This window comes from Fulmarus glacialis, unplaced genomic scaffold (assembly GCF_000690835.1).
Source record: "Fulmarus glacialis isolate BGI_N327 unplaced genomic scaffold, ASM69083v1 scaffold8283, whole genome shotgun sequence".
Lineage (NCBI taxonomy): Eukaryota > Metazoa > Chordata > Aves > Procellariiformes > Procellariidae > Fulmarus > Fulmarus glacialis.
In genome coordinates, this window is record NW_009202246.1 from 10,678 (window position 1) to 25,619 (window position 14,942).

General features: G+C 46.9%; 1 protein-coding gene across 1 annotated transcript in view; it reads left to right on the forward strand.

Annotated features, from left to right (window-relative positions):
* Window positions 1–290: 290 nt before the first annotated feature.
* The window catches only part of PLEKHM3 (pleckstrin homology domain containing, family M, member 3), a 73,271-nt gene continuing 58,619 nt past the window's right edge, over window positions 291–14,942 (forward strand). The window contains exons 1-2 of the mRNA XM_009574212.1: window positions 291–894; window positions 12,292–13,227. Of these exons, the coding sequence (XP_009572507.1) occupies window positions 291–894; window positions 12,292–13,227 (1,540 nt within the window). The remainder of the gene's footprint in view (window positions 895–12,291; window positions 13,228–14,942) is intronic.

The following is a 14,942-nucleotide window of genomic DNA, read 5'->3' on the forward strand; positions in this document are numbered from 1 at the left end:
CTTGCTGACGTGATGTTTTGCTTTGCTTTACAGGTACTCTCCATCATCATGAGCTTATTTCCTAGAGGGACTCTAGCCCACTTGGTCAGTGGATGTTAAGTTTCCCACCTGAAGACGGGTTGATTTGGTTCCTTTCTACCACTAGGGATTGTGTTGGTGAATGTGTTTGCCCCACCATCTCTAAGTTACTGGTGTGCCAAGGACAGATGTGAAGCGACTCTTTCTCTGGATATTGATGTGGTATCTTCTTAACACATTGCGACGCCTCGGGCCCACCAGCAGCCCAGGATATGGAGGCTCTTGAAGTTGATGACATTAGCCCTGCCTTGGAAGTGACTGAAGACTTTTTCAATAGTTTTGATACTAAGCTTGAAAAGATTGTGCAGCCCTCTGAGGTGTACGGTGTACAGGAGGTCCCCGAACTGGTTGGGCACGAGGTATTTGATCAGATAACAGAGAGCAGGAATCTGAGGAACGTCGCCTCCTTAGCCAAAAGTAGCTTCATCTGGGATCACTGCAAAAATGGCCTCTTGGAAACCAAAGCTCAGACGGCATTCCCTGCCAAAGACCAGCGCGTGGTGCAGAGGGGAACAGCTGCTGACAGCCTTGCTTGGGCCGGGGAAGGGGAGACCGCAGCTTTTAACATCTTCAATATCTGCCAGCGGAGGAGAGACAGGCCTCGCTCGGTGAACGACATCCTGGTGCAGAATGAGGAAGCCTCCACGTTCAAGCCAGGACACAACAGGTCACGGTCCGATATCAGCCATGTAAACTGGGGAGTGGTCTTCACGGGCACCTCCCTGCAGCAGCCACCTGCGCCTGGTCAGGACAATAACTGCGCTCTGCTCTCTTACCTGGCGTTAACCAAGGGAGAGGACACCCAAGGAAACACAGGTTTGTGCTGATGCTTCGTTGTTTCTGTTGATATGAGGACTTTCCTATTTGTTTTTGATATTTATCTTGGAAGAGGAGCTGCATGTTTGAAAAAACCAAACAACCCCCCCAAAAAACAACTGTGAGGTAGCTCTTAAAAGGATAGAAATCAGCATGGCTCTGTTGTCTTTGATATAGCTCTGCCTGCCTGCCTAAGATCAGTTTTTAAATCAATCTTGACTTCCGTTCCTTTCATGGTTTGAAAAACTAAGTTTGTTTTACTTTTTGCTTCTATTTTGTTCAGTTTGACTCAGGAAAAAACAATTTATTTGTTATGTATTTCTGATCATTTCCTTACCCGATTTTCTCAAACTAAAAAACCTTTGAATGCTAAAGCTATTGGGAGAATGGCAAATCCAAACAAAGGCAGTTTTCATAAAAGTTAAAGAGTGGCCATTAAAAAGAGGGCATACAAAGCTTTACTGTGAGGCCTGAGATCTCTGCTCTGTTTCTTTAAGAAATGTTGGCTATTCAGTCCGTAACAATTAACAAAAACTCAAGCGTGCCATTTGTGCTTGTCAATATTAAGACATCTCTGCCAGCTTTGTATGGGGTACAGGAAGTCTTGTTATCAGATTGAGGCAGGCGTCTCCAGTGAGCCATACGAAGAAATATTTCAGCAAGCGGTATACCTTTTCCTTTTCCTTTTTCAAGCACTGCATTGGAAGAGGTTGTGCTCAGGGCTTCGGAAACACTGAACCGGTGTCTCCATCTCCATGATTTATTTTGTAGATGCCAGAAGTGGACTGGGCACTTATGGAAAAGAAAAGCTGTTAGTGCCACAAAGGTTTTATAATCTAAATAAAGGCAGAACTTAACAAAGGAGTTTAAAAATGAAAGGGTTGTCAAAGCGTGCGTGTGTGTGTACGGCAGAGTGGCTCCAGTTATGAGTAGGTAGCCTGTTTAGGGTTAAAACAAGCCTTTTGGGTTAGGTTTTCCAGATAAGTCAGCTATTTTGGAGCATGGAAAACAGGTGCCTAAATGGTTGTGTTTGTGGATGTCTGCACATATAAACATAAATATATATAATATGTAGGTATAAGTGTATGTATGTATATACATAAACACACAAGCCTGTAGGTTATTTGGTTATATTGTGACATAGTTGCTGTTTCCTGAAGAAGTTGCTGTTTCCTTGGTTTACAAAGGCAAGTATACCTGCTGTTATTTTTGTTTAGGGAGTTATATTGCTTCCTGTAGAGTGAGGTCTCTGTTCTGTGTCCTTCCCGTGGAAGGGGTGCAGAACAGGAATGCACCCAGAAGCCTGGAGACAGAGCTCTCCGGTTTTGTCAGCTGTATCCTGGGCATCTCATGGGTTTAACTTAGCATGTAACACCTTTGTATGCCCCCAGAAACACCGTTAAAATGTAGCCATTAAAGGTCAATACATGTCCCCGATACTGTTTTAAGCTTAATCTTTTTGGCCCAATTTCCCCACGCAGCCCTCAGAAAAAGAAAAGGGTTCTGTTACTTATACTGTTTATAATAAGAAATACCTAAGCCATTCTGTATTTAAAGAGTTGTTCATGCGCTTATTCAGTGAGTGATTTCGAGCTGCCACTGGATCCCCAGGCTGCAAGAAGCAAGCTGCCAATCCAGCGGGTGCTGAGCAGCATAGTCCGAGGCCAAACAGGTCTTCCTTCTGTCAGTCCAGGGCTTGGGCAGCTGCAAGAGTTGGGGTGCTGGGTGCACCCTAATGCATTGCACCTCTGCCTGGGGTGAAGTAAATTACATTCCCCTCTCCCTCACACACAAGTGCAAGACAGTGTGATGCAACTGTTCATAAAAGGAAGCAAAACGAAAGATGGAAACAATGATGTAGGGTTTTCTTCCCCTTCTGGCAAACAAAGGAATTTTATTAGGAACTGCAGTTCTGGGACACCATTGCTTCCAAAGTCAGGGACCGCATACTGCAGTGCCTCCTGGCTTCTGGGTGAAGTCTCCGTGCTTTCAAAAGCTGGGCTGTCTGCACCGTTGTCCTCCTTCGACCCTGCTCCCACTTCAGCTGTTCCAGTCCACTTTGCTTAGAGACGACAGACCCCACGGAGATGCACCAACCCTCTGGAAGCCCTAAAAGGGCCTTACTGTATTCAGAGTCGAGTCTATAGCAGGACTTCAAACCAGTGTCTAGAACAGCTTGATAGAAAACCTGTGATATAACCATGAGAGGAAGAGAAAAGACAAGAAACGCGCTCTGTGTGCAGCTGGATCTAGCAGCGGGATTCCTTGAGTTAGGTTGTGTCCAGGATTTAGTCACCCCATCGCAGTGTGTACCCAAGGCGTGCCGCTTCAGTAGTAGCAGTGGAGTTCAGTGGTACGCTTCCCAGCCCTCAGCAGGCACTTGTACTGTTTAAATGCAGTTAATGCAGCAAAGTTTTTCTCCATGCAGAAAAAGTGAACAAACTGTGTTAGAGTGTGATATACTCTTTATCGTTATGATTTCACGTTAAGCAGTTTGTCGTTGTGAGTTATAACTGTGAAGACCTCACATCTATAAAGTAGTTTTGTGAAGTAGAGCGATATTAGCACTCTTAAGGAAAACAGAAATTGGCAGATTGCCATGAAGAAAGCTCTTGTTTTTATACTGCCTGCAATAGTGCCAGGTACCTTATAGCCCATCTGTTCCTCGATTTCTCTGTGGTACCAGGAACAAGTCCCATTGCTGTGCTCAGTGCTGCCAGAAGCATAGGCCTCTTCAAAACGGCTTTTTACAGAAGAGGCTCAGTATGGTCAAGTTCGGGGATCTCGGAGGTGAACCAAGCAAGGGAAGGAAAAGGATTAGTAAGAGTGGCTGAAGAACTTCTCCCAGTACTCACCTGTAGCCCAGCAGCAGTCAGTACCTCTAAGGTGCTCAGCCCACACTTTTTCTGTTGCTTTTTGCAAAGGTGCAAGGCATTTGTCAGTGCTTGCTGTGTGCCCTCCAAGAGCCTTTCTGCATGGGATGTTTGAGGGCAGTGGTACCTTCTTTGAGGAAGGAGAGCTGCTGTGCTCTGAAAATGCAGTCTTTTAACTTTTTTCCTTAACCTGTTCTGTTCAGCTGCTGTGCAGGTTTTAGAAGGTAGCCATGGTATTTCTTCCCTCTGTGTTTACAAGAGAGCCTGCCATAAGAGTGTGCTGCTACTGAAAAGAGAAAAGCAAAAGCAAGAAAGTAGATGTTGCAGGTACGTGTATCTGGGACTGGTAATTATTCTCCACAAGAGACTGAAAAATGTATTTTAAGGTTGGCTAAAAGCTGCTGCAGTGGTTGAAGGAGTCATAGTGGCCGCAGCCTGTGGAGACATCCCTTTCCAGGGCTTTAATACAGATTAAATGAATGCATATGAGATACTGACAGCAACTTCAGCCACTCAGTCCTCACTTTGGTAAAGGACTTCCCTCTGGAGCCTGCAGAGGTCTCCCAGTCTTCCGAGGCTGGCCGAGTTGCTGCATAGATTAACTCTTCGCAATTTTTTTTTTCCTTATCTTCATAGTATATTTATTACTCTGACCTTATCTGTTCCTGCTGCTTGCTTTTTTATAATACAAATAAAATGAAGCTGGATCCTTTCCATGTGCTGTGAAAGAAAAGGATCTGAAAAGAAGCTGGTGCCTTTGGGGCAGTATCTCCTCAGGCCTGCTGGCAAAAGAGCTAGTGTGCTAGAAATTGAGCACTGTTTGTGCTACGGAGCAGTGTCAAGCGGTAAGTGGAGCTAGCAAAGACGGAAGTTGTAAGCAAATTCAAGGCAGGCTTTTGTATTTCTGGGCATGTGGCCTGGCAAACAAAGGGAGAATGCTGCTTCTGTAGTATCCAGCGAAAGCTTGCTTAGATTGTTAAAACACAATGCGTGAGTAGTTATCTTTGATAGTCATGTGGATGTTTTCATTCAAACACAGCCACTCCTGAGAGTGTGGGTGCTGTAGTACTTTTCCCGGGTAGCTGTTTTGTTTGCCTGCCATGCCTGTGAGTTTGCGGAACTCCAGGGCTGTCATTGCGCTGAGCACCTGCACCCTGACAGACTGTCCTTACTGCAGAAGGCTGGCGCCTTGTGCCCCTCTCCAGCAAGCAGCTATGGAGGTACTCAGCCAGCCCCATGGATTTTGGCAGTGTGCTCTGTCGGGAAGCTGAGCCTAGGGGGTGTTTGCAGCACTGTGGCACGGCAACATAGACATGCCAGAGAAAGGTGACTGCCTTAAAACTGGCCAACAGGCCCGAATTCTACTGTGTCTGATCAAGGCCAGGATTTCACTTCCTTCTTTCAGCTGATTTTAAAAAATACCTTTTTTTCCCCCCTCTTTTCACGTCTTTTTATCGGGCTGGGAGCCTAGCCATCGCGTGGGACACTTTGAAGGTATGATCTTGTACTCAGAGTTTGTGCAGGGGATACTTCAAGAGAGGTTTGGGCCCGCCTTCATACAGCTCTTGTACATATTACATACTTTTCTAGTGTGTTTTGTGGAGGTGAGACATCTAAATCTGTATTCATGAGCAACACACCACTGATTCACAGGTTGGGGACTGGGGGTGGTCCTTGAGTTCTGAGGAGTCATTTTACAGTGCTGCTTTCTCTTATTCTGGCAACCACATAGACTTTATGTCAGGGTGTTGTCTTTGCCAGATATCCTCACCTTCAGCAGCAGTAGCGGTGGCTGGTACTAGCTCTGTGCCTGTGACGTTGGCTCATGCAGCATTTAGCGGTACATATCAGTGTGCTGAGCAGGTTTGTGGTGGTGGCTGACAGAGCAGCAGACAGCGGTGCCATCAATTGCCGCTGTGTTTTCCTGCTTAGGGAGGAGCTGCAAAGACAGCTAGCTGGAAGAGGGAGGTGTGGCAGGTATGGGAGCTGCTGCAGAGGTGGAGGTGGCCAGAGATCCTGAGAGGTGTGAAGCATTGGAGGTGTGACATGCAGCCTTCATGCTTCCCCTCCAGTGATGGCCAGGTAAAGCCTAGCTCCTGACCCATCTACCAGGAAGGTTTCTGAAGCCTGATTGCCATTTGTAATTTTGCAAAAACACCCCTGCAGCACTGTCTTTTGTGTGTGGTATGTAGAAGCTACACAGCCAGGGCAGACCAGTAAGCTGTTAATTGCCACTTGGATGGCAGAACATTATAGATCCGTGGTGTTGTGCAGAAGATAATGGTGCTGTCGTCCAAGAGGCAGACGTGCGGAAACAACACTTCTACACCTTCCTCTCTGGAGAGCAGGAAGCCTCAAACCACTTGGAAGTAATCCCAGAGGCATCAAGCCAGTTGGAGAACCCCTGTGGCCAATTTATTTTCAGCATTAAAAGGTAGTCAAGAAAAAGGTAGCTGTACTGCAGAGATTTGGGGCCTTTCAAGATTTAAGGAGGCAAAAGTGTTATTTAAAATCCAATGTGAGTTGAATGCCCTTCACTGCGGGGGTCCAAAAGTGCCAGGGACTGTCTGTACATCTACAAGAGATAGCCCCTTCTCCCGGGAGGTTACAGCTTAAATACACCACACAGTAAGGATAGGGAGGGCGAGCAGGACAAAGAGAGGTGAGGTGCTTTGCCCAAGATCAAGTGGGAGTATAATTTGGATCAGCTCATCTGCTGGATGATACTTCCCTTCTAACCCCCCTGGTTAATTTGGGGAGTGCAGCACTTGTTCCCTGCTGGCTCACTCCTGATTGCTCCTTGGGCTTGGGCACCCTCCGAGCTGGAACCCATGGGGGGCTGGCAGAGAGCAGCAGCAGCAGAGGGGGCTAGGCTGGGCAGCTGCCTTGGGTGGAGGGAAACGTGACCTACTCCACTGCCTTGCCCGGGGGGCTGCGGGAGCGTGGAGGGTGGTGGAGAGGGGAGTGCTGTGGGAGGCGATGGGAGGGGCTCACGTACAGGGGATAAATTCGCAGTGCAGGAGGATTACAGTAAGCAGCACTGATGAGTGTGGTTGTGAAGCTGTTCTGGTTAGGAGGGTTATTCTTTAAGGAGATTTTTGCTCTGGAGTTACGACACTCCATAAAGCTAATGAACAGGGTTTTCATCTCCTGGGGCAGTGCTGATTGCTTCCAGTGATGTTGTGATGACTTTCATAACTGAATTTTCAGGTTAGTTGCTATTATTCCCTTAGTGGTGTCAGCTAACTCTCCTAATGTGAACTGACCCTGTTTTTGTAGCTTTGACAGTCATTTGATACTCTTTTTTCCTTCTTTTTAAAGCTGAATTGAATGAATTTATAAAAAAATCAGCAAATCCATCTTCATTTGATGTTCTCACTTCTTTTGCAAGTGCTGCTGCTTTATGCATCTCTTAGCTGGTGGTAGGTAACCATCTCTTTCAACTCATTATACTTCTGTCTCTTCCAGAGTTGAGTCCTGTTCTGGGTTGCTCTTGCACTTTGACTGAGTCCAACCTCCTTCTCCAGTGCCCCCTTGGCACAGGCACTGTGTCAGTATGCACAGGGTGCTGGTGGTCTGCTCAGCAAACACTGTACAAGTGTTTGACTTGCTGCAGAGGAGCAAAAAGGATTGGATGGAGTGGCTGGGCAGCCGGGATCCTGTAGACTTCAGCAGAGTTTCTCGTATGTTTCTCGTACGATGCCACGCCTGAAAGGAAAGACATAAAGAATAATTTTTTCAGGTTCTTTATGCATCTGTTTAGGCGGTTCATTCAGTGAGGAGGTTTTTTTGGTGAACATCTAAGCCAACCTCATTAGCAATGCATAAATCTAAAATTAAGAGTTTGCAAGTTCAACATTTTCAAAGCAGGTTTTGCTTTCCTGAAGCTGAAGGAAGATGAAAAAGAGTGAATGCCCTTCTGGTGGGGAGAGATGCTGTTTCTTTATATAAATGAATGCAAACTGCTACCTAGTTACAAGTCCCATTGCTGTAGTGGTCCCTTGTAAAGAGGTGGCATTGGGAGAAGAACCTAGGTTTGGCTCCAGGATAGCCATCTGCTGGAAAATTGTGGCTAAATATCCATGCCATTATTTCAGAACCAAGTGAAATCAGATATACTTGCCTGAAAGAGATATACTTGCAGAGCCAGATGGGAAAAATAGGTGGGAAGAAAAGACTGTATTTTTAAGTAGGAGGGAAGTGGACATTGTGGATGTGAATCACAGTGGCTGAGGCACAGTTTGTCCCTGATCTAGCAAACCCCACCAAGCAGGTGACTAGCCCAACCCAATTTGAGAGCATTTTAGGTCCCAAAGGTGTCTGTTAAGTTCTGTGGAAATCAGAGAGGAGGATTGTTGACAAAAACTCTGTAACGTATGCTCATCTCTTAGAGAACCCAGAGAGGAGTGCCACCTCAAGAGACAAACCCCTCAGAAACTAGGCATCTCTGCTTCTGCTCTTTTCCAAGCTACTTGGTATTACGGTCATTAGAAATACTTCAGTGGTGGAAGACAGGGCAAGTTTTCCTGCTATACCAACAGGGACGCAAGTACAGTCAGTTGTTCAGGAGCATGTATCTTCTGCACATGCTGAGACAACGCTGGGGCTCCCTCTCCTGCGGCGCTGGTTGCACCAACTGCCTCCAAGTGTGGAGAGGGGTAGGTGTGTGCTCGGTGCAGGGTTCCTAGCTGCGACGAGTAGGCAGTTCCCAAAGGAGAGGAGAGATGCTGAGGAAGCTACTGCCCTGTTCCCAGCTGCTGAGTCGCTCTTTGTTTCCCTCTGCCTCCTTCCCCCTCTTCCCTTGAAATTATAACTCCAAATGGCTCAGGCGTGGGCCATTTACCGTGATTATTTCCCTTTTTTTACTCTTCCTCAATTTATTCTCCCTGTCTCTGTAGGGAGGAAAAGAGATGCAGTTTCTGTCTGGAAGGTGGATAGCGAGATGGTAGCATTTGCTCTCTGAGTGGAAGGGTATTATCTGGTACACTGCACGTCGAGGAGATAAAGGAGCAGAGGGTTGTAAAGGGGGGGGGTATGTGTAGCATATGGATTCAACCTGTCTCTGCCAGCATCTATTGCCCTGACCTAAACAATACGAGGCATTTGAATTTTAATCAAGTTGGCTGCTGGTTCTGTCCCGGTTAGAGCGAGAGGCAGTGGAGCCGATTCACGGGAGCTTGAACGGAAGGAGTGGGGTAAGGAGGGAGAGGGGGGTGCCTCTTTGAAAGGCAGGGATAGATAGCCTTTCTCTAACTCAACAAAAGACAAGCAAACCTGTGTGCAGATGAAGGAGGGGTGGCTGGGGGAAGGTTACGAGTTGTCTTATTATGGAGAAGCTTGAACTGTCATCTGTACTTGATGGAAGTGAGAGAGATTGCAGTTGGAGCTGCAGAAGCGCTGCCTCCCTGATTGGATTAATAGAAAGGGAAGATGACTCTAGAATGGCTGCCCATTATCTGCACTACAAAGGGATTAGTGTGGGTTTCAGAGAAATTAATGGCTTTTGAGTTAGCGCAGAAATACTAATGAATGTCAGGGCCAGAGATGTACAGTGAACAAAATTGGTTCTCTTCTAGTGTGTGTGTGCGCGCGTGTGCATGTATCTGTCCATTTGGGATGTGAAAGTGTGCTTTTTCTGTACCATTTTGAGTTTTAGATTAGGCTTTCAGTTTTCATATTTAGCTGAAATAGTCTCAAGTAGCTTATTTGTTGGCAAGGTATAGCTATATTGATTTCTGTTCCACCTTTTCAGACCTAGTGCCAAAGTAACAATTTTTTAATAAATGTTGTTATGATTTTAGTCATTTATGCAGGAAATCTTTGCAGGTAAAGTGTAGAGTGCTTTGAACATGGTGTTAAATGCAGGCTCCATTCTGAGTAAGTGGGCAGTGTGGGGAAGCTGAGGCTGAGCTGGCAAGGCAAAACTGAAGTGCCTCCTTTTTGTTAATGTGGGTGGGAGGTAGCATCCTTCCCCCATGTCTTAACCCCCATGAAGTTTGCATACTCATATTAAGTATATCGAGCAATTAATTCTCATGTACGTTCATTAAGTTTAACTGAAACTTGTCTACTTAATCCTTATAAATCCTTAAAGCTGGTCTTCACTGAAGAGCTAGCCAAAGCTTTTACACTGTTGCTGTCCTTAAGCTTCCTCCTGACCATACACGAACCTCTCACAACCACCTACAGCAATGCTTTCAGCCAGGGATGGGCGCATCTCCTTAGACTGTAGGTTACAGCCCAAGGTCTGCTTTCTGACCAGTTGGTATCAGAAGCCCTTTGGACAGTAACTAAGTCCCTCAAATACTCATAGTCCCTGACTCTCCTTGTGCCCCTGGGAGGATAGACAGACTCACTCATTAGCCGGTGGCGGTGAGAGTGGCTTGGCCAGCTAATCTGGCTGTGTTAGCTGGGAAGCCCAGTACACGTGGGGATACAGTAACTTCTATACAGGCTCATCTTTGGCTCTTTGTTTCCAAGTTTCATCAAGCCCAGATGCTTCTGTTCTCTTAGCTCTGCATTGAAGACACCCTAGGTAAACTCGGAGGTGATCATGTCTGAAACTTGTTAGAGCGTGGCAAGTTAATGTGAGTGGTAACCTGTTAAGTTGAGACGCTGAACGTATTTTGCGCCTCCAGCTGTCTACCCTATCCCTCTTTCAAAGGTTGTCAGCCTGAGGGCAGAAACCACGAGTGAAACAGCTCCTGTATTGCTGCAGTTTGTAATGCTGCATGTTAAGGTCAATTGATGCTGATTTTGTTTTGACATAATTGTGCCATGCAGTGGATGAGGAGCTGTTCCCAGGTGGCTACCTTGCTCCTGCAGTCTCCAAGGGAGATGGACAAAGGGAGGCAGAAACCTCTTCACCCGCGTCTGTTAATTCTGCCACTGTTGTAAGTCAAGACCCATCACAGGTACCCTTACTGGAAAGGTGAAGTAGAAGTCTAATGGGAGCAAGAATTTGTTCCTCAGGCTGAGTTCTTTTGGGGTGCCAAGTGTTAAAGTTGGCATTAGAGCGTACCAGTGAATGCCACTGAGTTTATACAGGGATCAACAGAAATTGCATAGAGCCACATGTCCAGCCCAAGGTGAAAACACAACGTTTGCATGTATTAAGGGTGGCTGAAGTAGTATAGAATCAGATTGGAACAAATTTTGCAAGTTTTCTAAAAGGAAGCCTTTTCTAAAACTCAGAAATGTTTTAGATAATTCCTTTTAAATTTATATCACTTTGGTGCCCGGAGTGACTCGTGTATGGCTGGTTTTCTGGGGATGAAGAAAATTCCCCTTGACTTTACCTTGGGCCGAGGCTTGTGCAAGGGTCTGCTCCGAAGCACCTGAAGTGCTGAGGCGCTTAGATACGTGTGTTTGAGTCTGGGCAGCCTCTTACTTTTCATTTTTGTTCATGTCTGCTGGTCCCGAGCTTGATTCTCATAAATCAGCAAAGCTCCTCTCTAGTAAACAGAGCTGTGCACAATGTTCTGGTCCTGGGTCGTGCTGAAGCGTGGTAAGAAGCTGCTGTCGTTGAGCACGGTTCTCCATTCCCTGTGTCCGTCCGGGTGCCCGGTGCCATGCCCGGGTGCTGGCAGCGGGGCTGTTCTGGCCGGTTCCAGCGGCCCCACCGCGGGGCTCAGCTGCGCCCGTCAGCTGCAGGCAGGGCCTCCCTGGCAGAGCGCGTTTCAGAAAGGGCAAAGCACTGCACGGTGGTGTGAGGAGTGAGGAAGAAAGCATGAGGAGCAGCGCAGGTCAGAGGCGGAGAAGGTGCTGCAGGCGCCGGGGCAGGGAATCCCCTGCGGACCCTGGGGAGACCGTGGTGGAGCAGGTGTCTCCCTGCAGCCCATGTGGGACCCCATGCTGGAGAAGGTGGAGATTTCCTGAAGGAACAGTGGCCATGGAGTGCTCGCACAGGAGCAGGTTTATCCTGAAGGACTGCAGCCCCTGGAGAGGACCCACACTGGAGTAGGAGAAAAGTGTGAGGAGGAAGGAGCGTCAGAGAGGAACTGACCACGACCCCCCATTCCCTTTCCCCCTGTGCTGCTTGGGACGGGGTTGTGTGTGAAAGCATGAAGTTGAGCCTGGGAAAGAGGGGGGCATGAGGGGAGGGTGTTTTAATTTGTATTTGCTTCACACTGTTGAAATCCATTTTAATTGGCAATAGATCATGTGATAATATTGTACTCTTCTGGACTAGGTTCTGGGAGACTTGCAGCATTTTGTTGCTCTGTCACTGTTCTCCTGGATAATCTCAGGAAAATTGTTTTGTTTCTCTGTCCCTCTGTTTCCCTGTCCCCTTTTTGTGAAGTGTTTTGGTATCTCTGGGTAAAAAAATGCTGTATTCTCCTTGGCTCAAATGCAGAGTCAGTGCTTGTGTTTGATAATTATAACCTATTGGCTGAAGGCTATTTCTATCCTATCCTCCAGATATATCATATATGGGTAGGAGAGATAAGCCAGAATGATGTAGCAATTTGAAACAATTATTTAAAAAGAATTAATGGTAATGTTCTCATTTTGTTTCCCCCAGAACACAAGCCAACGTTCCCAAATATTCTGAAGAAGGGATACTTAGAAATTAGAAGAGACAATGACAGCTACTGGCAAACCTGTTACGCTGAGCTCTCCCCATACAAACTGTACCTGTATTGCTTGGACAGCAGTGGCAACCAGACTCTTCCCACCGTGTATCCGCTCATGCATTTTCAAAGGGTCACTGTTACTGGTTGTGTTGAAACCAAGGTGGTGGACGCTGTCCTGTCAGACAACTCGCAGCTACAGCTGAAGGCAGAGTCCTCGTGGGAGGCTTTGGACTGGGGACAGAAACTCTGGGAAGTGGTGCGTGCTTCTGTGCCTGCTTTCACGAGACAGCAGGAGAAACTGGAGAATGTGCCAAAGCCTGACAATAACAGTGACCTTTCTCAAACCAATGGATTGTTAGAGAAGCCTATGGAGCTCTTCCTATCCATGAATTTGACTGAAAACACTAAAGAGTACCAAAATATTCTCAAATCAGGGACTCTTTATAGATTAACTGTCCAGAATAACTGGAAGGCATTTACTTTTGTCTTGAACAGGTCTTATCTCATGGCATTCCAACCGGGTAGGCTTGATGAAGATCCTCTGCTGAGCTACAATGTCGATGTGTGCCTGTCGGTCCAGACAGATACTCAGGATGGCTGTGACTCTTGCTTTCAGGTCATTTTTCCTCAAGATGTTCTCCGCCTGCGTGCAGAGACCTGTCAGAGGGCCCAGGAGTGGATGGAGGCACTGAGAGCAGCAGCCAATGCTACTAGAAGCTTAACTCAGAATCCGCAGGTCACGCTTAGGAACAAACCTGGAGATCGGCTCTTTGGAAACGACCTTAGAAAGAGCAAGCGCCAATCTGTGACCACCAGCTTCCTGAGCATCCTGACCACGCTGTCTCTAGAGAGAGGGCTCACAGTTCAGAGCTTCAAGTGTGCAGGTAAGCAACTAGACTGCAGCATCTGCACCCACTCCCCTTCTGCAGGAAATCCCTTGGAAGAGCATGTATGTGTTTTAGCAGCACACAGCCGTTCACTGCCTCTCACTATGGCCATAGACACTTCGGAGTGTTAGCCTTTCTTTGCTCTCTGTAAAATGTGGAGAAAAGCCTATGGGATATTCAGGGATTCACCTGCACTTGATGAGCAGTGCTGAAACATTAGATCTTGCACATATGGCTGCCTTACAGGGTGACTGAGCTGTTTTCTTGATTCAGGACACCGGAAAAAGCAATCTGAATTCTGGATACGATGCAAGTTTCCAACTTCAGGCACTTTTGTTTCCTTTTATTACTGTGTCTCTTCCAAGTCGTTTTTGGAACTCAGTTTCAGCTCTGGGCCTTCTGGGGAGACTCCTCAAAGCATATATGCTTCCATGATACACCATCATTTGGTGGCGTGTCTTCTAGTACTGAGGTTCAGGCATGAGCTCATCTGCTCGGCTCTTCCCTTGAGGCAGTGGTGAAAACATGACTTTAAGCCTCTGCATCTAATTGTAAATCTCAGTTCATTTGACTGCTGACTTCAGTCCTAGGCAAGAGCATGATTTCATCCAGTTTGGGAATGAAGTGAAAATAGAGAGGACCTGTGTGAATGCAGTTCATTGTCCTTTTACTTTAGCAAGGGCACCTTTGTGGAGCAAATCTGGGAACTTTGTGCCTAAATTGTACTCTGGTTGGCTTTAGTTAGGCTCACTTAGAAATTGTCAGCTGTATCAGAAACAGCTTTTCTGGAGGGTTTTCCTCTTTTGTTACAGGAGCGGTGAGGGTCCTGCCTCCTCCCCACTCTGCTCTGGCATGGGGGAGCTCTCTGATGTGGAGGTCTACTGTTGCTCTGGAACCGCACATGGCTCAGGGGGGTCTGTGCGGGCCCAGGACCTGCCGGCTGGCCTGAATCCCTTCCAGGGTAGACCTGAGCCCCAGAGGTACTGGGTTGCCCTCAGAACTGGCTGTGGGTGCAGCTGGGTTTGTCCCTCTCTGGTAGTCACCCATAGGTGGTGTTCCTGCTCACCTCTCCACAGTGCATGGCAGCCACCTGGTAGCTGGAGCATCGTGAAGGTTGGCCTCCCTGCAGTTAATGATTTGGTCACAATATTGGCGCTTCTGCCTGAATTCAGTTCTGTTCTTGCCCACAAACTCCTTGTGTGACTTCATGTCAATTTTTTCTGGGAGTAATTATGTGCCAAACTACTGCTGAAACTGAAGGTGCCTGGGTCCTGTGATAGCTCTGATTACCTGAACACTCTTGGACAATGGTCATGTCTTGCCTCTAACGGTAGTTGTGGGAGTGAAAACTGCAGGGAGACTCTGGGAGTGGGTCAAATAAGTATCCCCAAGATGGCTCTGGCCCAGTGTGTTACCCAGCAGACAGTCTTGTGAAACTCAAGAAGCAGAATTAACAGCCGCATTTTAAGATAAGGTCCCAGATGACATTAAAACTTTATTCCTTTCTCCTCATTTCTTTTAATTCAAAGCTCAGTAGAGGAAAATTTTGTAATTTTGCTTCATCCTCTGACTGAGGTCCAGGAGAGTTTCAAGTGAGCATTTCCAATGACCTCCTCAAAAATAAGATCAGGCCCCGGGATGGCAACAAAATGCATGTCTCCAATGTGGAATAGGTTTTAGTCTTGCATTATGTAGTATGGGAGCAGACTTTT